Source organism: Stenella coeruleoalba (assembly GCF_951394435.1).
Source record: "Stenella coeruleoalba genome assembly, chromosome: 6".
Lineage (NCBI taxonomy): Eukaryota > Metazoa > Chordata > Mammalia > Artiodactyla > Delphinidae > Stenella > Stenella coeruleoalba.
The window spans coordinates 36,204,918-36,227,491 of record NC_137151.1 but is presented as its reverse complement, the minus strand read 5'-3'; the positions used below and the strand labels follow the sequence as shown (position 1 = coordinate 36,227,491).

The 22,574-nt window shown below is 38.0% G+C and overlaps 1 protein-coding gene across 1 annotated transcript in view; it reads right to left on the bottom strand.

Annotated features, from left to right (window-relative positions):
* Window positions 1-22,574, bottom strand: part of THSD7B (thrombospondin type 1 domain containing 7B) — a 1,185,627-nt gene that overhangs the window by 583,722 nt on the left and 579,331 nt on the right. Inside the window, exon 7 of the mRNA XM_079925246.1 lies at window positions 5,017-5,827. Within this exon, the coding sequence (XP_079781372.1) occupies window positions 5,017-5,827 (811 nt within the window). The remainder of the gene's footprint in view (window positions 1-5,016; window positions 5,828-22,574) is intronic.

Genomic DNA, 22,574 nt, shown 5'->3' with positions numbered 1-22,574 from the left:
ATTTTCACAAAAATTAACTCAAAATGGATCACAGACCTAAATGTAAAATACAAAACTAAAACTTCTGGAAGATAACATAGGAGAAAATCTGCTTGACCTTGGGTTTGGTAATGTTTTTTTCCGATATAACACCAAAGAATGATCCATGGAAGAAATATTGACAAATTGGAATTCATTAAGACAAAAAACTACTTCTTTTTTTTTAACATCTATATTAGAGTATAATTGCTTTAAAATGGTGTGTTAGTTTCTGCTTTATAACAAAGTAAATCAGGTATACATATACATATGTCCCCATATCTCTTTCCTCCTGCATCTCGCTCCCTCCCACCCGCCCTATCCCACCCCTGTAGGTGGTCACAAAGCACCGAGCTGAACTCCCTGTGCTATGTGGCTGCTTCCCACTAGCTATCTATTTTACATTTGGTAGTGTATATATGTCCATGACACTCTCTCACTTTGTCCCAGCTTACCCTTCCCCCTCCCCATATCCTCAAGTCCATTCTCCAGTAGGACTTCATCTTTATTCCTGTCTTGCCCCTAGGTTCTTCTGACCACTTTTTTTCTTTTTTTAGATTCCATATATATGTGTTAGCACACGGTATTTGTTTATCTCTTTCTGAGTTACTTAACTCTGGATGACAGTCTCTCAGTCCATCCACCTCACTACAAATAACTCAGTTTCGTTTCTTTTTCTGGCTGAGTAATATTCCATTGTATATATGTGCCACATCTTCTTCATCCATTCATCTGTTGATGGACACTTAGGTTGCTTCCATGTCCTGGTTATTGTAAATAGAGCTGCAATGAACATTTTGGTACATGACTCTTTTTGAATTATGGTTTTCTCAGGGTATATGCCCAGTAGTGGGATTGCTGGGTCGTATGGTAGTTCTATTTTTAGTTTTTTAAGGAACCTCCATACTGTTCTCCATAGTGGCTGTACCAATTCACATTCCCACCAACAGTGCAAGAGGGTTCCCTTTTCTCCACACCCTCTCCAGCATTTATTGTTTCTAGATTTTTTGATGATGGCCATTCTGACTGGTGAGAGATGATATCTCATTGTAGTTTTGATTTGCATTTCTCTAATGATTAATGATGTTGAGCATTCTTTCATGTGTTTGTTGGCAAACTGTATATCTTCTTTGGAGAAATGTCTATTTAGGTCTTCTGCCCATTTCTGGATTGGGTTGTTTGTTTTTCTGTTATTGAGCTGCATGAGCTGCTTATAAATTTTGGAAATTAATCCTTTGTCAGTTGCTTCATTTGAAAATATTTTCTCCCATTCTGAGGGTTGTCTTTTGGTCTTGTTTATGGTTTCCTTTGCTGTGCAAAAGCTTTTAAGTTTCATTAGGTCCCATTTGTTTACTTTTGTTTTTATTTCCATTTCTCCAGGAGGTGGGTCAAAAAGGATCTTGCTGTGATTGATGTCATAGAGTTTTCTGCCTATGTTTTCCTCTAAGAGTTTGATGGTGTCTGACCTTACATTTAGGTGTTTAATCCATTTTGAGTTTATTTTTGTGTATGGTGTTCGGGAGTGTTCTAATTTCATTCTTTTACATGTAGCTGTCCAGTTTTCCCAGCACCACTTATTGAAAAGGCTGTCTTTTCCCCACTGTATATTGTTGCCTCCTTTATCAAAGATAAGGTGACCACAGGTGCGTGCGTTTATCTCTGGGCTTTGTATCCTGTTCCATTGATCTATATTTCTGTTTTTGTGCCAGTACCATACTGTCTTGATGACTGTAGCTTTGTAGTACAGTCTGAAGTCAGGGAGCCTGATTCCCCCAGCTCCGTTTTTCGTTCTCAAGATTGCTTTGGCTATTCGGGGTCTTTTGTGTTTCCATACAAACTGTGAATTTTTTTTGTTCTAGTTCTGTGGAAAATGCCAGTGGTAGTTTGATAGGGATTGCATTGAATGTGTAGATTGCTTTGGGTAGTAGAGTCATTTTCACAATGTTGATTCTTCCAATCCAAGAACATGGTATATCTCTCCATCTATTTGTATCATCTTTAATTTCTTTCATCAGTGTCTTATAATTTTCTGCATATAGGTCTTTTGTCTCCTTCGGTAGGTTTATTCGTAGATATTTTATTCTTTTTGTTGCAATGGTAAATGGGAGTGTTTTCTTAATTTCACTTTCAGATTTTTCATCATTAGTGTATGGGAATGCAAGAGATTTCTGTGCATTAATTTTGTATCCTGCTACCTTACCAAATTCATTGATTAGCTCTAGTAGTTAAAAAACTACTTCTCTGTGAAAGACACTGTTAAGAGAATGAAAAGACAGGTTAAAGACTAGAAGAAAATATTTTTGAAATACATATCTGATTAAGGACTGGTATCCAAAATATATAAAGAACTCTAAATTCAATAATAAAAAAAAATAGACAAAAGATCTGAACAGACACCCCACCAAGGAAGAGAAAGATGGAAAATAAGCATATGAAAAGATGCTAAACAACATATGTTATTAAGGAACTGCAAATTAAAACAAGGTACTACTACACACCTATTAAAATAGCTAAAATCCAAAACACTGATAACACCAAATGTTGGCCAGGGGGTGAAGCAAAAGGAATTCCCATGATAAAGCGACTTTGAAGAGACTTTGGAATTTCCTACAAAACTGAACACAAATTTATCATAATATCCAGGAACAGTGCCCACTGGTATTTAGGCAAATCAGTTGAAAATTACATTCACATAAAATCTGCACCTGAATGTTTACAGCATCTTTATTTATAACTGCCAAAACTTGGAAGTGACAGTAAAATGATCATTGGTTTCCAGGAGTCTGGGGAAAGGAAAGTTGGGATCAGTAGAGGCAGTACAAGAGATTCTTAGGGCAGTGAAACTATTGTGTATGATATAGTACAGGATACATGCCATTATACATTTGTCCAAACCCACTGAAGGTACAACACAAAACATGAACTCTAATGTAAACTATGGGCTACAGTAATGTATCAGTATTGGCTCATCCATTGTATCAAATGTATTACACAACTTGTACTAATGCAAGATATGTGTATGAAACTGTGTATGTGTGGAGAGGGAGTGATGAGGAGATACATGGGAGCTCTAGATCTGCTGTTCAATTTTTCTGTAAACCTAAAATCACTCTAAAAAGTAAAGTCTATTAATTTGTTGATAAAAAATAGAACATGGTAAAAAAAAAACAACTATAGACTGAAAACATTCTGTGTAATATCCAATATAGGATATTAAGAAACAATGTTTGTACAGAATCACACATATGTATTCAAACAATAATCACCCAACCAAATCATCTGCTTAATCTTTTTGGCTTCACAGAGGCAGTCAATGAAAGGCAGAAAATCACTCTTCAATGGACTTGCCAAGTTACATCACATAAATCAGAAAGAAGCATCAAAGATAAAATATGCTCATTTGTGAGTCGAATGGGAAAAAGAAAAAAAACAATCATCACATTACTTTGCTCTGAAATAGCAGAGGTAGTCTTTGAGCCAGCTGTGGATCCTAAGAAAACAGTAACTGATGCTAATGATCAATTCTAGCAATGAGTATTTCATTGTTTGGTAATTCCAGTACTACTGAAAGGCATCTTAATTTGGAAGAAATTTGGTAATATATCAGTGATTTCATTTAAGACCTTTCAGGAGAAAAGTAAACAGATACTACTTTTAACATATTTCTATGATTTACATCAAGATAAGACCATGTAAAGTAAAACAATTACAAATAATTTTGAAGCCTAAACTATTGTTTTTTGGGGGGATTTTTTTGCGGTACATGGGCCTCTCACTGTTGTGGCCTCTCCTGCTGCGGAGCACAGGCTCCGGACGTGCAGGCTCAGCGGCCATGGCTCATGGGCCCAGCTGCTCCGCGGCATGTGGGATCCTCCCGGACCGGGGCACGAACCCGTGTCCCCTGCATCGGCAGGCAGACTCTCAACCAGTGCGCCACCAGAGAAGCCCTAAACTATTGTTTTTAAAAGTTTTAGTCCATTCCCTCTATAGGTTTATAATTCTAATTATTGCTGTGCAAGTTAATATTTTTAATCAAATCAATGCCAAAGAAAACATTCTTGGATTAACTTATCGGTATTATCACTACTATAAAATATCTACAATTCAGATGTAAAAGAACCTGCTTAATCATCGAAACAAAGTAAGCAAACCAAAAACAATTTTTAAAAACGTAAACATGAAGAACAATAAATATTTACATAATTTATATCCCAAATTTGAGAGTGAACTTGAATTTTTATCATTATAATAAATGGTTTAGTCTTTTATTACTGTAGTAACAAAAGACCAATTTTTTTATGGAAGGAAAGATTCTTTAAATTCTATAGTGCTTTACAATTTTCAAAAATTTTACACATATGGTTTCATATAATCCCATAATAACCCCGTTTTTCCCCTACCCCTATATTGCCCCTACCCCTTCCTTCTCCCCCACTGGTAACCACTAGTTTGCCTTCCATATGTAGGTGTCTGCTTCTTTTTTGTTTTATTCACTAGTTTGTTGTATTTTTTACATTCCACATATAAGTGATACCATATGGTATTTATTTTTGTCTGACTTATCTCATTTAGCATAATGCCCTCTGAATCCATCCACGTTGCTACAAATGGCAGAATTTCATTCTTTTTTATGGCTGAGCTATATTCCATTATATATATGCACACCACACCTTCTTTATCTATTCATTTGTTGATGGATAGTTATGGCACAAGATCTATTTCTTTAAGTGACATATCGATAGAATAGATATGTGAAAATAGGTGACTTATCCTATATGGTTGCACTACTACACTAATTACATCAGAGTTCAGAGCACTGCTGGCCTAGACTCTAAAATACTTATACTTGAAATTGAAAACTCAAATGAAACTTTTAAAAACTCAAATCGCAAATCTGATTACAATTTTCTTGTTGTAGAAAATCATAAAGAAATCTTACAAAATTACACTGTAAAAAATTTAAGTGAATCAAAGATATAAACACTGAAGGCCTCCTACCTTAATGTAGCATTTTTTCCGTCACTTCTTGTACACCAAACCTGGCGGGTTTGGTAACCTATCTCTATGTCGCAGGACTTGGAATGGTGATGTGCCTTGTAACTTTGGTGTCTAAAGGTGACCAGCTCCTTCGAATCAGAGCTAAAATCCAGAACGGTTCTTCCACTTAGGTTAAGTTCTTTGAGAAGAGGCAGTCGACATTTACTCCATGGTCCAACTTTAAGGCTAAACATATATTCCTCTGCCCCAAGAGGACAGGAAATGGGAGCATCACAGGCTCTTGACTCAGTCAGGTTGGGACACTGCAACCCTCCATAGAGAGGGGGGGCAATGGCTGAGCGAGTTCTATGCTGTAACTGCTTCCCACATCCCTTGGTACACCTGGACCACTGTGAGAACTCAGAGACCACACAATCCCGCGGGCAAGGGATGAGACAAGCTTGTTCCGTGGGGGGCTGAGGGGCAAAGTGTTCACATATCTCATTCACAGCCACGGTTCTGTTCAGCTTCTGAACACAACGCACCGTCCGGTGCTGCAGCCCATGCTGGGCTGTCACGCACTCTGTAGCCCGAGGTCTGGCTTGCCCCAGGGCGGGAGGAACAAGCACACAGTGGTGCCAATCAGAAACCTCCCACTGGAAGAGGTTTCTGTGCCAGTCACAGACTCGGAAGCAGCTTCTTTCCTTCGGAGGCCTATTGTTCTCATCACAGTTAGACAGGTGACTCGTCCACCCTTCAAAATGGAAACACCAAAGAGCACGACTCTGGAATCCTCCTGGCCCACAGTCTCCTGTACACCTTCCCCAGGGGCCTGTAGGCAGAAAGACAAGGGTGTCAGTTACTCCAAGATTCCACACCACCATCCACACAAAAACGGGTCAATCTGCACACCTCCTGACACAACCAGTGTGAAATTATGAATTATGATGAAAAATATAATTGGGTGGCTAAAAATGTGGATTCTACATCAGTTGGCCCTTCTTGAAATCCCCAATCCGTCTCTTACAGCAGTATCAACTTGGATGAATTACTTCAACTTTCTAAGCCTTAGTTTCCTACATAAGGGAGAAGATAATAAAAGCACTGACTTATAAAGATGTTCTGAGGGTCAGTGACATAATGTGATGGGAAGTAGACAATACACATTTATTAAATGATTGGTCTCGTTATAATTATTATGTTCCAAAGCCTATATACCTAACTCAATATTAATACTTTCTCGTTAGGCAGAGTTTCATCTAAAAGAAAAGCCCTAAATCCAGGATTTTAATCAACTAGGATTTTTCATGTTTCCAGTCCTTCAGCTCACACCTTAAGTAGCTCAGAAGAGAAATACATTTTTAAAAATAGCTTGCAAAGCATCCTAAATATATTTTCATTTTCTAAATAGCTCTCCTCAGCTCTGGTTTTTGCTTGCAGAGTGAATTGCGTGAAAAAGAAAAATCTGATACAGAGGGGCGGGGTGTGGGGAGAAGGTAAGTTAATAAAAGAAGCAGCAGTACTGCATTGTCTCTGGAAATTCTGCCCCGACAATCCTTGAAATATACTTGTTGGGTAAAGCTTCCAATGTTAGCTTGTAATATGCCAAATCTTTTCATTAATGAATTAGTTTTGTGAGAGAGGGTTCAAAAGATGGACAGATGAAAGAGCTACCCACTGATTTTTTTTTTTTTTTTTTGTATCTAATCTATAGACATACCAGCTGGCCTCATCCAGGAGGCTGATCATCTATCTTTCCAGGAGGACAGCAAGTAATCACATTTTGTGTCAATGGAAAAAAAAAAAAGCTTCCTCCCTTTTGCTTTACTTAAAAATGTAATATGAGCCTGAAAAAAGTGTATCAGCTTAACCATGTTACGTTTAACTCTTTACTAGGTTTGTGGTCATCATAAAGGCATTTCACACCCCGAGAAACATTTTAATTTACACAGGGCGAGAGAAAGAAGGTGCAGTCTTTCTTTCCTTCCCCAAATCTGATCAAACCCCAAATGCCACTTAATTACTTCCTGGACTGTATTTTCATGCACATCCAGTACATTTCTAGGAGCAATAAATGTGTTCACAGGCACGTGCCTTTAGGAAGAGACGTGCCTCCCCAGAGAAGCAGGTATTTGCACCTGGGGCCACATGCTGCAATGAGGATCTCTCACTTTAGCAGGACAACAGTTTTGGGGTTCTAATGTACACAGTCCTCCTGGTTCTTCCTCCCAGCCCTGTTCTGGGTGTGCAGATCTGCTGTTCTAGGCAATACCATGTTAGGTACAGTGCCAATGATTTCTGTCTCCTTTCAGTGACCCCACGCTAGAGTGTCCTCTTGCGATGAAATGGACAGAGGAGTTTTACTGGATTAAGTCAGCCTATAGTCACCAAAATGCCTCTGGGTTTGCCCACACTCTTCCCTAGGTGAGTTATCCCAGCACTGCCTGCTCAGGGTACAGTAAGTGCACATGGAAAATGCGGCTTTCAGCACAGGATGATTCAATCAACCATCCTTAATTCTGATGATTTCCTCTTCAATCACCCACAGTTTAGTACTCTGCAAAATGAGAAGTTCATTGTTACATGACAGCTATTTGCAGGCTCCACATGTCTAGATGTTCTGGAGCAGTTTCAGGTCCAGTATGCCATTCCTTATCCGAATCTCAGACCACACATGAAAATGTTCATTATTACCAAAAACAAAACCAGGTTACTCAGTAAAGGACTATTTCAAAAAATACATGGTTGCAGCAAACTTTAAAAATCTAAAATCAGTCTTGACTTATCTAGGAATTTGGGAATAATATATACACACTACTATATATAAAATAGATAACCAATAAGGACCAATAAGGACTGACTGTACAGCACGGGGCACTGTGGTCAATATTTTATAATAATCTATAAGGGAAAAGAATCTAAAAAGAATATGTATATAAAGAATATATATTCAGTTTATGTATATATATATATTATATATATAAAACTGAACCACCTTGTTGTATACCTGAAACTAACACACTGTAAATCAACTATACTTCAATTAAAAAAATAAAATAAAATCAGTCTTGAATGATATAAAACAGTTATTGGTTAAAATGAAAACAAAGTTTTTTTGTAAAGCACTGGGTTTTAAAATATAGGCTGTCAGTTTCTCTCTGTTTAGGTACCAAATACACGCAACTCTCTACTTAGGATTTGTTCACGTAAATTAAAGAATATAAGACCAAGAACGTGGAGCCCCTTCTAACTAATCTTGAAAAGCTAACATTAATCAATCTAGAATATCTTACAAAGTGATCCTTATTCTTACTTTTAAAACATCTGATTAGCACATTTTCTTATTATTAATATTCTGTTTTCTTCTTCTAAGTTTTTGCCTACTTTCAAAATTGTTAAGGTAGCTCTTTTTTATTTGAAATCATTAATATTTTAAACTGTATAAATTACTATTCTTCCCTCAGCTTTCACATTTCCATCTATACAGAATTTCACCAAACAGCCAAATTTTTTTCTAGATCAATGGAAGACAAAATATAACTATTAAGAAATAATTACTACCATTTGTTAAAGGCTAGCAGTGGTGTGCTGGGCTTGGCTGCTACCAGGGGACTGTTAAATATTCAGGAACGTTACCAGGTTGTTGTTAAATCATTCATGATTTAAAATCAGCCATGGTGGGAGTATTTACACCACATTACAAATCAAGTCACATCAAGGCTTTTTTTCTTTTAAAACAGAGAGACAGCTGGTTTATAGTACACCAATGGTGATTTCACAGGTGCCTCCCTTCCTTCCTTCCTTCCTTCCTTCCTTATAACAATCCCATGAGGTGGGGCTAGTTTGCTCATTTTATCAGTTGTGGAAAATGAAACTCAGAAGTTACAATGCACACCCAAGGTTACACAGCTAGTGCATGCTAGGCTAGAATGGGACTCCAGATCTGTGGGACCCCAAGCATGGGCTCTTGGCCTGCATTTGAAAAGTATCTTTTCTAGGGTGTGCATTGGTATGTGTGATCCTACGATCACAAGGCAGATCCGTTTGTTCGCTTAGCTATGATCTCTCCTATTTGTTTGTTAATATTCCTTTGGATATGAGTAGAACAAGTCATCAAGGTGGTGTGTGCGCCATGATTTCCCCCTCCTGACCCTAGAAATTTAGGGCAGCAGCTCTTGCATATAAGACACAAGTGTGTTTATAAACATTAGTCAGTGCATTTAGGAAGGCACAGTCAAGGGAGAATAGTTTTCCCACATGTTAAATCGAACTCTGCAGACCACTGAAAAACATGTGAATAACAGGCAAATGTAAAGTGAATTGGGTATGCTTGGAATGAATGAAAAACAAATTGCAAACAAGACATCCAAGATACAGACAAGACCTCTCAGCAACTGACCTAGAACAATTTGCATTTCTCAGGCATGGAGAGAAAATGTGTTCCAGGATTTATTCAGTTGTGTTTGGAAATGAACTTTAAACACACACACACACACACACACGCACACACACACGCACACACACACACACACAAACAGTGAAAATCACACAGCCCTGAGAGATTTTGCCATTTCAAAAAATATGCATATTGAAGTAATGAAATGTGACCTGCAGTTTGAAAAATCTTAAATCCCTTGTCCAAGTTCAGAAATAGAAGAGCCAATTAAAATTTTGAGCAGTTGCATGGAGAAAAAGAATATCACTTTTAAGTTTGACATATATATAAAACATATGGTTATATTCGGAATATAAATCTGAGATAAATAACCTAAAGAAACAAATAAGAAATCTATGTGTAAACAGCACTCATTTTATACTTCCTAATTGGAAATAAGCCTCAAGTAATACAAATAAAACAAAATTTTCATTACTCTAGGAGATGGACCCTAAAAGATACTGCTGTGATTTATGTTAAAAAGTGTTCTGCTTATGTTTTCCTCTAAGAGTTTTATAGTATCCAGTCTTACATTTAGGTCTTTAATCCACGTTGAGTTTGAAGTTTCCTTAAAAAACTAAAAACAGAGCTACGATATATGATCCAGCAATCCCATTGCTGGGCATATATATGGAGAAATCCATAGTTCGAAAAGATACATGCACCCCAATGTTCATTGCAGCACTGTTTACAATTGCCAAGACATGGAAACAGCCTAAATGTCCATCAAAAGATGAATGGATAAAGAAGATGTGGTACATATATGCAATGGAATACTACTCACCCATAAGAAAGAATGAAATAATGCCATTTGCAGCAACACAGATGGACCTAGAGATTATCATACTAAGTGAAGTAAGTCAGACAGAGAAAGACAAATATCATATGATATCAATTATATGTGGAATCTAAAAGATGACACAAATGAACTTACTTACAAAACAAACAGACTCACCGACTTAGAAAATAAACTTATGGTTACCAAAGGGGTAAGGGGGGTAGGGGGAGGAACAAATTAGGAGGTTGGGATTAACATATGCAACTATATGTAAAATACATAAACAACAAGGACTACTGTATAGCACAGGGAACTCTACTCAATACTCTGTAATAACCTATATGGGAAAAGAATCTGAAAAAGAATATATATATATATATGTATAACTGAATCCCTTTGCTGTACACCTGAAACTAACACAACATTGTAAATTAACTATACTCCAATATAAAATAAAAATTTAAAACAAAAAAAAGAGAAACAAAATTTAGAACAATTAAAGGATTAAAAGTTTAATTATATACGTAATGGGGCTTTAAATTAACACTTGAAAACATTTCAATGGTATAATAGGAATAGTAATTTTATACTTGTTTATGTGCACAAAGATTATGTAAAAACACCATCCACCTGCAACTCACTATCCTTTCTAAGAGATAAGCACAGCTACTCTGGAATAAACTGTGAAGTATTTTAAGTCACACCAGTTTTAATTAACACGTTAACATTTTGGTTTAGTAAATATTTTGGACACGAAAGGGTAGCATCAGTGAATTCTCAGGTTACATTCACCTTTAAAACCGTGTGATTCCTCTTTTTTTGCCTGTGTTTTTGCAGAAAGTGCAAATCTGTGAATGCTCTAATGTAATATTCCTCTAGAAGCAGAAAAGTGCTGGCAAATTGTATTCTCTTAATTAAGTTATCCTTAAGTGGAGTAGTTTAGATGAATGTATCACCCAAACTAAATCATCACAGGTAAGGCAGCCCGCTGGATGCCTGAATTTTAGGTGTAGTAATCAGTAAGAAGCCTGCCACAAAGAAAAAAAGAGTATTCCAGAGAACGGGGAATAAACATATTCCCAGGAGCTTTCACACAGTACTCGCCACTGTTTGAGGCAGCAACCCTGATTTAATACCATTCATTCAATAGGAAGAGATGCTTGCTTTATTTTTAATTTTTTTTCAACCACAGCTTTTATTACCCTGACATTGCTTTATATTTAACTTGGGCAGGAGTACTGAGGAATGACATGAATGACAAACCCAAGCATTAGAGCCCTAAACAAATTACTGGTGGATAATTACTATGCTAAAGCACTCCGAAGCCTCAGCATTATAAAATGTGACATAAAACAGCGCTGATCTACTTGTAAGATGACTCACCTCCAAGAAATGGCTTGAAATTTCTGTCATAATTTTCACATCTCAAAAAGCTTTCACACTGATCATGGAGGAATTAAAGTAATATCTCCATTACATAGTGGACAATTATCTAGGAGATCACACTTTCTAAAATACATCAAAGAACCCAAGGGATGAAAACAAAAGCAGCCAGCGAGCATTCATTCAGTGAAACAACCATTCTTCTTTACCTGCTAGTTGATAAGTAGTGTGTTAGACGCTGGGAATATAAAAATGAATGAGACGTGTCATGAGAACTGTGCACTAACTATAATGGCAACATGCTCATGAAGAGGACATCTGGCCACTCCCTCAGGCCTAGCTACACTGAGTTTGTTCACATTATTAACAAACTTAGTTTGGTTTCCCAGAGCTCATTAGATAGAAAGCAGCAAACCAGAAGTTGAGAGGGACTACTGGCGGCAGGTACACGGGTGAAAGTCAGAAGAGATGAGAGTTCCTGAGTCTACATTTCAAAACCTATCATGATAATTAATAACGTCCACTAGCAGGGGATGTATAAAGCCACCCAGCACTTTCTAACCTCTCAGAGCAAACCTGCTTATTAGATATATCCATTTGTGAGTTATGCCTCTGACAGAAACAGACACACAACATAAAAAAATGGAGAAACTGAAAAAAATATTGAATGGGAAGGAATTTAAACCCTAATGCATTTCATTTATTTCTTTTTTATTTTATTTTTTAAAATATTTTATTGGAGTATGGTTGATTTATAATGTTGTGTTAGTTTCAGGCATTCAGCAAAGTGAATCAGTTATACAAATACATATATCCACTCTTTTTTAGATTCTTTTCCCATATAGGCTATTACAGAGTATTGAGTAGAGTTACCTGTGCTATACGGTAGGTCCTTACTAGTTATGTATTTTATCTGTAATAATGTGTATATATCAATCTCAATCTTCCAATTTATCCCTCTTCCCCCCTTACCCCCTGGTAAGTTTTAAGTCTGTATCTATTTTGCAGATAAATTCATTTGTACCCTTTTTCTAGATTCCACATATAAGCAATATCATATGATATTTGTCTTTCTCTGTCTGAGATACTTCATTTAGTATAACAATCTCTAGGTCCATCCATGTTGCTGCAAATGGCATTATTTCATTCTTTTTTATGGCTGAGTAATATTCCATGGTATATATGTACCACATCTTCTTTAATTCCTCTGTTGTAAAAACAACAAGCACGTGGAGGTTTAACAATATGTTACTAAATAAACAATGGATCACTGAAGAAATCAAAGAGGAAATCAAAAAATACCTAGAGACAAATGACAATGAAAACATGATGATCTGAAACTGTGGGATGCAGTAAAAGCAGTTCTAAGAGGGAAGTTTAAGCAATACAATCTTACCTCAAGAAACAAGAAAAATCTCAAGCAACCTAACCTTATACCTAAAGCAACTAGAGAACAAAGAACAAACAAAACCCAAAGCTAGTAGAAGGAAAGAAATCATAAAGATAAGAGCAGAAATAAATGAAACAGAGACAAAGAAAAAAATAGCAAAGATCAATGAAACTAAAAGCTGGTTCTCTTAGAGAAGATAAAATTGATAATCCTGTAGCCAGACTCATCAAGAAAAAGAGGCAGAGGACTCAAATCAATAAAATTAGAATTGAAAAAGACATTACAATGTACACCACAGAAATACAAAGGATCATAAGAGACTACTACAGGCAACTATATGCCAATAAAATGGACAGCCTAGAAGAAATGGACAAATTCTTAGAAAGGTACAACCTTCCAAGGCTGAACCAGGAAGAAATGGAAAATATGAACATACCAATCACAAGCACTGAAATTAAAACTGTGATTAAAAATCTTCCAACAAACAAAAGTCCAGGACCAGATGGCTTCACAGGCGAATTCTATCAAATAACACCTACCCATCTGAAACTCTTCCAAAAAATTGCAGAGGAAGGAACACTCCCAAGCTCATTCTATGAGGCCACCATCACCCTGATACCAAAACCAGACAAAGATATCACAAAAAAAGAAAATTACAGGCCAATGTCACTGATGAACATCGACACAAAAATCCCCAACAAAAAAACTAGCAAACCGAACCCAACAACACCTTAAAAGGATCATACACCATGATCAAGTGGGATTTATCCCAGGGATGCAAGGATTTTTCAACATCCACAAATCAACCAATGTGATATACCATATTAACAAATTGAAGAATAAAAACCATATGATCATCTCAGTAGATGCAGAAAAAGCTTTTGACAAAATTCAACACCCATTTATGATGAAAACTCTCCAGAAAGTGGGCATAGAGGGAACCTACCTCAACATAATAAAGGCCATATGCGACAAACCAACAGCAAACATCATTCTCAATGGTGAAAAACTGAAAGCATTTCCTCTAAGATCAGGAACAAGACAAGGATGTCCACTCTCACCACTATTATTCAACATAATTGTGAAAGTCCTAGCCATGGCAATCAGAGAAGGAAAAGAAATAAAAGGAATACAAACTGGAAAAGAAGAAGTAAAACTGTCACTGTTTGCAGATGACATACTATACATAGAGAATCCTAAAGATGCCACCAGAAAACTACTAGAGCTAATCAATGAATTTGGTAAAGTTGCAGAATACAAAATTAATAAACAGAAATCTCTTGCATTCCTATACACTAACAATGAAAGATCAGAAAGAGAAATCAAGGAAACTACCCCGTTTACTATATCATCAAAAAGAATATCATTTAAAAAATTCCACTGCCCTTTTTACAGTAATCAAAAAAAATCCCTTATTAATACTAAAACTATTTTCAAGATACATATTTGTGGCCTGAAAAATAAATGTGCTAAAGAGTTCTAACAATTATCTTCAGAAAAATTTAACAGCAACAGTTAAGAGCTACCAAACATTATTTTCATAAGTATATAGATACACTTTTGAAGACAGTTCATGATTCCGAGTTCAAGACCACCACAGAGTATCTGGACTGAATATTTATACTTCCAGTAAGCATACATACTGCTGCTAACATCCCAAGCTCTTTTTGCATGATTGTGTTTTGTTTGACACCTAACAGCATGTTCTAAGTCTATTTCATCACTGTGGACAGATACCTCTGTCACTTATCATTTATGATTATAAATTATTAGTTGCCAGTGGTTAGAACATCCATTAAAAGCAGCCTGACAGCAGAGCAGATTAGAAATATCTCTGAATGGCTAATCAGCTAATGCAAACACCACAGAGACAGAAAACCACCTTTTAAAAACTATTTATCCAAAAAAACACTATTTATCAATATTTCTGGTTTCTAAAAATTCTGAATCCTAAAAGGGCATCTCAAACCTCATATACTTCATTGCATCTTGACACAAAGTGGGTCTTTTCAGATTACTCAGATCTACAGCCTGCTAACCAGATAGATTGTGGGAATGGGAAGGAAATCTTATATCCCACAGGTTTTGGAGGAGGAAAATGAAGTCCCGACAAATTCAAGGACTTGCTCAAGGTCACACAGTCATTTGGAGCAGAAATGGAATGACAGCTGCCTTCCAGAGGCCCAATCCAGTGATCTTTCCAGTATATCACACTGGCTTCCATTATAACACTCTACAAATGTAAGGGAAGAAAAAGGGCTCCGTCAGTGGTTGTAATCCAAGGTGTAGGGGAGGGGAGGGAGGAAAAAGAGAACAAACAAATGGAAATTACATAAAAACACACATTGCACAAGCAAGGAACTGCCCGTAAATGCTGAGGGAATTTAGTCTCCTAGATTAGCACCTAGGAGCAGACAGCTGTTCCCAGGGGCCCTTCACAATTGATTATGTAAAATGGGATCCTTCCTGCCTCTGAATGCTTGAGAACACGGACAAAGCTACTGCTCACGTACATCCAGCAAGGCTCAGGGGTTCAGCACACAAAGAAAGCTTCAGGCACCAATAAGAATGGTGTGTCCCTAGAATAAATATAGCAATAATAGTAACAGCTGTCATTTTTGAAATACCTACTAGCTTCCCCAAACCATATGCATATTACTGATATTGTTGTGCTTTGCTAGATGAAATCATGAAAGCCTGGGGTCAAAGAGCTTTCTCAAGGTAAGCTGCTCGGGTGCCCTGACCAGAGCAGTTTCTGGCACTTATATCGACTCCAAATCTTTCCCACAATAATTGCAATTTAGAAGCCATATCTCTTGAGCAAATGAAGCCTTGAAATGCCCATTGGGTAAAATATATTTAGGAGGGGATCCGTCCTGAGTGCAGCTGGTGTGAGGTGCTCGGGGTCCTGCCCTTCCTCTCCTGCCTAAAGCCCCTCAGCCCTGCCTCAGTCCCAGCTCAATGGCCTGGCTCCCTGATGGCCCCGGAACACCTGGAGTACTGATACCTGTCAAGGGATATTGATGGGCTGTTCTCATCCTATAAATATGGCTCCACTCAACTTTGACTTTACTTACAACCAACGCTCCAGCTAAGCCCTCTTGATTCCCTGGAGAAGCTGAAGAAAATCATTTATTCAGCTGTTTTCTTTTTTTGTTTTGTTTTGTTTTGTTTTGTTTTTATTGGAGTATAATTGCTTTACCATGGTGTGTTAGTTTCTGCTTTATAACAAAGTGAATCAGTTATACATATACATATGTTCCCAACTGTCTTCCCTCTTGCGTCTCCATCCCTCCCACCCTCCCTATCCCACCACTCAAAGCGGTCACAAATCACCGAGCTGATCTACCTGTGCTATGCGGCTGCTTCCCACAAGTATCTACCTTAGGTTTGTTACTGTATATATGTCCATGCCTCTCTCTCACTTTGTCACAGCTCACCCTTCCCCCTCCCCATATCCTCAAGTCCATTCTCCAGTAGGTCTGTATCTTTATTCCTGTCTTAGTCCTAGGTTCTTCATGACTTTTTTTTTCTTAAATTCCATATATATGTGTTAGCATACAGTATTTGACTTTCTCTTTGACTTACTTCACTCTGTATGACAGACTCTAGGTCTATCCACCTCATTACAAATAGCTCAATTTCGGCTCTTTTTATGGCTGAGTAATATTCCATTGTATATATGTGCAAAATCTTCTTTATCCATTCATCCGAAGATGGGCACTTAGGTTGTTTCCATCTCCGGGCTATTGTAAATAGAGCTGCAATGAACATTTTGGTACATGACTCTTTATGAATTTTGGTTTTCTCAGGGTATATGCCCAGTAGTGGGATTGCTGGGTCATATGGTAGTTCTATTTGTAGTTTTCTAAGGAACCTCCATACTGTTCTCCACAGTGGCTGTATCAATTTAGGTTCCCACCAACAGTGTAAGAGGGTTCCCTTTTCTCCACACCCTCTCCAGCATTTATTGTTTCTAGATTTTTTGAAGATGGGCATTCTGACTGGTGTGACATGATATCTCATTGTAGTTTTGATTTGCATTTCTCTAATGATTAATGAAGTTGAGCATTCTTTCATGTGTTTGTTGGCAGTCTGTATATCTACTTTGGAGAAATGTCTATTTAGGTCTTCTGCCTATTTTTGGATTGGGTTGTTTTTTGGTTATTGAGCTGCATGAGTTGCTTATAAATTTTGGAGATTAATCCTTTGTCAGTTGCTTCATTTGCAAATATTTTCTCCCATTCTGAGGGTTGTCTTTTGGTCTTGTTTATGGTTTCCTTCGCTGTGCAAAAAGTTTGAAGTTTCATTAGGTCCCATTTGTTTAGTTTTGTTTTTATTTCCATTTCTCTGGGAGGTGGGTCAAAAAGGATCTTGCTGTGATTTATGTAACAGAGTGTTCTGCCTATGTTTTCCTCTAAGAGTTTGATAGTTTCTGGCCTTACATTTAGGTCTTTAATCCATTTTGAGCTTATTTTGTGTATGGTATTAGGGAGTGATCTAATCTCATACTTTTACATGTACCTGTCCAGTTTTCCCAGCACCACTTATTGAAGAGGCTGTCCTTTCTCCACTGTACATTCCTGCCTCCTTTATCAAAGATAACGTAACCATATGTGCATGGGTTTATCTCTGGGCTCTCTATCCTGTTCCACTGATCTATCTTTCTGTTTTTGTGCCACTACCATACTATCTTGATTACTGTAGCTTTGTAGTATAGACAGAAGTCCGGGAGCCTGATTCCTCCAGCTCCGTTTTTCTTTCTCAAGATTGCTTTGGCTATTTGGGGTCTTTTGTGTTTCCATACAAATTGTGAAATTTAGTTCTGTGAAAAATACCAGTAGTAGTTTGATAGGGATTGCATTGAATCTGTAGATTGCTTTGGGTAGTAGAGTCATTTTCACAATGTTGATTCTTCCAATCCAAGAACATGGTATATATCTCCATCTATTTGTATCATCTTTAATTTCTTTCATCAGTGTCTTATAATTTTCTGCATACAGGTCTTTTGTCTCCTTAGGTAGGTTTATTCCTAGATATTTTATTCTTTTTCTTGCAATGGTAAATATGAGTGTTTTCTTGATTTCACGTTCAGATTTTTCATCATTAGTGTACAGGAATGCCAGAGATTTCTGTGCATTAGTTTTGTATCCTGCTACTTTACCAAATTCATTGATTAGCTCTAGTAGTTTTCTAGTAGCATCTTTAGGATTCTCTATGTATAGTATCATGTCATCTGCAAACAGTGACAGCTTTACTTCTTCTTTTCCGATTTGGATTCCTTTTATTTCCTTTTCTTCTCTGATTGCTGTGGCTAAAACTTCCAAAACTATGTTGAATAAGAGTGTTCAATACAATACAACAAACCTTGTCTTGTTCCTGATCTTAGTGGAAATGCTTTCAGTTTTTCACCATTGAGGACGATGTTGGCTGTGGGTTTCTCATATATGCCCTTTATTATGTTGAGGAAAGTTCCCTCTACGCCTACTTTCTTCAGGGTTTTTATCATAAATGGGTGTTGAATTTTGTCGAAAGCTTTCTCTGCATCTATTGAGATGAAATATGGTTTTTCTGCTTCAATTTGGTAATATGGTTTATCTCATTGATTGTTTTGCGTATATTGAAGAATCCTTGCATTCCTGGTATAAACCCCACTTGATCATGGTGTATGATCCTTTTAATCTGCTGTTGGATTCGGTTTGCTAGTATTTTGTTGAGGATTTTTGCATCTATGTTCATCAGTGATATTGGCCTGTAGTTTTCTTTCCTTCTGACATCCTTGTCTGGTTTTGGTATCAAGGTGATGGTGGCTCATAGAATGAGTTTGGGAGTGTTCCTCCCTCTGCTATATTTTGGAAGAGTTTGAGAAGGATAGGTGTTAGCTCTTCTCTAAATGTTTGATAGAATTCGCCTGTGAAGCCATCTGGTCCTGGGCTTTTGTTTGTTGGAAGATTTTTAATCACAGTTTCAATTTCAGTGCTTGTGATTTCTCTGTTCATATTTTCTATTTCTTCCTGATTCAGTCTTGGCAGGTTGTGCATTTCTAAGCATCTCTCCATTTCTTCCAGGTTGTCCATTTTATTGGCATAGAGTTGCTTGTAGTAATCTCTCATGATCTTTGTATTTCTGCAGTGTCAGTTGTTACTTCTCCGTTTTCATTTCTAATTCTATTGATTTTTTTTCCTTGATGAGTCTGGCTACTGGTTTATCAATTTTGTGTATCTTCTCAAAGAACCAGCTTTTAGTTTTATTGATCTTTGCTATCGTTTCCTCCATTTCTTTTTCATTTATTTCTGATCTGATTTTTATGATTTCTTTCCTTCTGCTAACTTTGGCTTTTTTGTTCATCTTTCTCTAATTGCTTTAGGTGCAAGTTTAGGTTGTTTATTCGAGATGTTTCCTGTTTCTTAAGGTAGGAATGTATTGCTATAAACTTCCCTCTTAGAACTGCTTTTGCTGCATCCCACAGATTTTGGGTCGTCATGACTCCATTGTCATTTGTTTCCAGATGTTTTTTAATTTCCTCTTTGATTTCTCCAGTGATCACTTCATTATTAAGTAGTGTATTGTTTAGCCTCTATGTGTTTGTATTTTTTACAGATCTTTTCCTGTAATTCGTATCTAGTCTCATGGCATTGTGGTCGGAAAAGATACTTGATACAATTTCAATTTTCTTAAATTTAGCAAGGCTTGATTTGTGACCCAAGATATGCTCTATCCTGAAGAATGTTCCATGAACACTTGAGAAAAACGTGTATTCTGCTTAATTGGATGGAATGTCCTATAAATATCAATTAAGTCCATCTTGTTTAATGTATCATTTAAAGTTTCTGTTTCCTTATTTATTTTCATTTTGGATGATCTGTCCATGGGTGAGAGTGGGGTGTTAAAGTCCCCTACTATGATTGTGTTGCTGTCGATTTCCCCTTTTATGGCTGTTAGTATTTGCCTTATGTATTGAGGTGCTCCTATGTTGGGTGCATAAATATTTACAATTGTTATATCTTCTTCTTGGATCGATCCCTTGATCATTATGTAGTGCCCTTCTTTGTCTCTTCTAATAGTCTTTATTTTAAAGTCCATTTTGTCTGATATGAGAATTGCTACTCCAGCTTTCTTTTGGCTTCCATTTGCGTGGAATATCTTTTTCCAACCCCTCACTTGCAGTCTGTATGTGTGTCTAGGTCTGAAGTGGGTCTCTTGTAGACAGCAAATATATGGGTCTTGTTTTTGTATCCATTCAGCCAATCTGTGTCTTTTGGTGGGAGCATTTAGTCCATTTATATTTAAGGTAATTATCAAAATATATGTACCTATTCCCATTTTCTTAATTGTTTTGGGATCGTTCTTATAGGTCTTTTCCTTCTCTTGTGTTTGCGTACAGAAGTTCCTTTAGCATTTGTTGTAAAGCTGGTTTGGTGGTGCTGAACTCTCTCAGCTTTTGCTTGTCTGTAAAGGTTTTAATTTCTCCATCAAATCTGAATGAGATCCTTGCTGGGTAGAGTAATCTTGGTTGCAGGTTTTTCTCCTTCATCACTTTAAATATGTCCTGCCAGTCCCTTCTGGCTTGCAGAGTTTCTGCTGAGAGGTCAACTGTTAACCTTATGGGTATTCCCTTGTGTGTTATTTGTTGTTTTTCCCTTGCTGCTTTTAATATGCTTTCTTTGTATTTAATTTTTGACAGTTTGATTAATATGTGTCTTGGCGTATTTCTCCTTGGATTTATCCTCTGTGGGACTCTCTGTGCTTCCTGGACTTGATTAACTATTTCCTTTCCCATATTAGGGAAGTTTTCAACTATAATCTCTTCAAATATTTTCTCAGTCCCTTTCTTTTTCTCTTCTTCTTTTGGAACCCCTATAAATCAAATGTTGTTATGTTTAATGTTGTCCCAGAGGTCTCTAAGACTGTCCTCAGTTCTTTTCATTCTTTTTTCTTTATTCTGCTCTGCAGTAGTCATTTCCACTATTTTATCTTCCAGGTCACTTATCCGTTCTTCTACCTCAGTTATTCTGCTATTGATCCAATCTAGAGTATTTCTAATTTCATTTATTGTGTTGTTCATCATTGTTTGTTTCATCTTTAGTTCTTCTAGGTCCTTGTTAAATGTTTCTTGCATTTTGTCTATTCTGTTTCCAAGGTTTTGGATCATCTTTACTATCATTATTCTGAATTCTTTTTCAGGTAGACTGCCTATTTCCTCTTCATTTGTTAGGTCTGGTGCATTTTTATCTTGCTCCTTCATCTGCTGGGTGTTTGTTTTTCTGTCTTCTCATTTTGCTTATCTTACTGTGTTTGGGGTCTCCTTTTTGCAGGCTGCAGGTTCGTAGTTCCCGTTGTGTTTGGTGTCTGTCCCCAGTGGCTAAGGTTGGTTCAGTGGGTTGTGTAGGCTTCCTGGTGGAGGGGACTAGTGCCTGTGTTCTTGTGGATGAAGCTGGATCTTGTCTTTCTGGTGGGCAGGTCCACGTCTGGTGGTGTGTTTTTGGGTGTCTGTGGACTTATTATGATTTTAGGCAGCCTCTCTGCTAATGGGTGGGGTTGTGTTCCTGTCTTGCTAGTTGTTTGGCATAGGATGTCCAGCACTGTAGCTTGTTGGTCGTTGAGTGAAGCTGGGTGCTGGTTTTGAGATGGAGATTTCTGGCAGATTTTCACCATTTAAATTATGTGGAGCTGGGAGGTCTCTTTTGGACCAGTGTTCTGAAGTTGGCTCTCCCACCTCAGAGGCACAGCACTGACTCCTGGCTGCAGCACCAAGAGCGTTTCATCCACACAGAAAAAGAGGAAAAGGGGAAAAAAATCATAAATCTTGCTCTCAAAGCCCACCTCCTCAATTTGGGATGATTCGCTGTCTATTCATGTATTCCACAGATGCATGGTACATCAAGTTGATTGTGGAGCTTTAATCTACTGCTTCTGAGCCTGCTGGAAGAGATTTCCCTTTTCTCTTCTTTGTTCTCACAGCTCCCAAGGGCTCAGCTTTGGATTTGGCCCCGCCTCTGCGTGTAGGTTGCCGGAGGGCGTCTGTTCTTCGCTCAGACAGGACGGGGTTTAAGGAGCCGCTGGTTTGGGGTTCTGGTTCACTCAGGCTGGGGGGAGGGAGGGGCACGGAATGCGGGGCGGGCCTGCGACGGCAGAGGCCGGCATGACGTTGCACCAGCCTGAGGCGCGCCACACGTTCTCCCGGGGAAGTTGTCCCTGGATCCGTGGACCCTGGCAGTGGCAGGCTGCACAGGCTCCCCAGAAGGGGGGTGTGGATAGTAACCTGTGTTCGCACACAGGCTTCTTGGTAGTGGCAGCAGCAGCCTTAGCGTCTCATGCCCGTATCTGGGGTCCGCGCTTTTAGCTGCAGCTCGCGCCCGTTTCTGGAGCTCCTTTAAGCAGCGCTCTTAATCCCCTCTCCTTGCACACCAGTAAACAAAGAGGGAAGAAAATATCTCTTGCCTCTTCGGCAGGTCCAGACTTTATTCCTGGACTCCCTCCCGGCCAGCCGTGGTGTACTAACCCCCTGCAGGCTGTGCTCACGCCGCCAACCCCAGTCCTCTCCCGGCGCTCCTACCGAAGCCCGAGCCTCAACTCCCAGCCCTGCCCGCCCC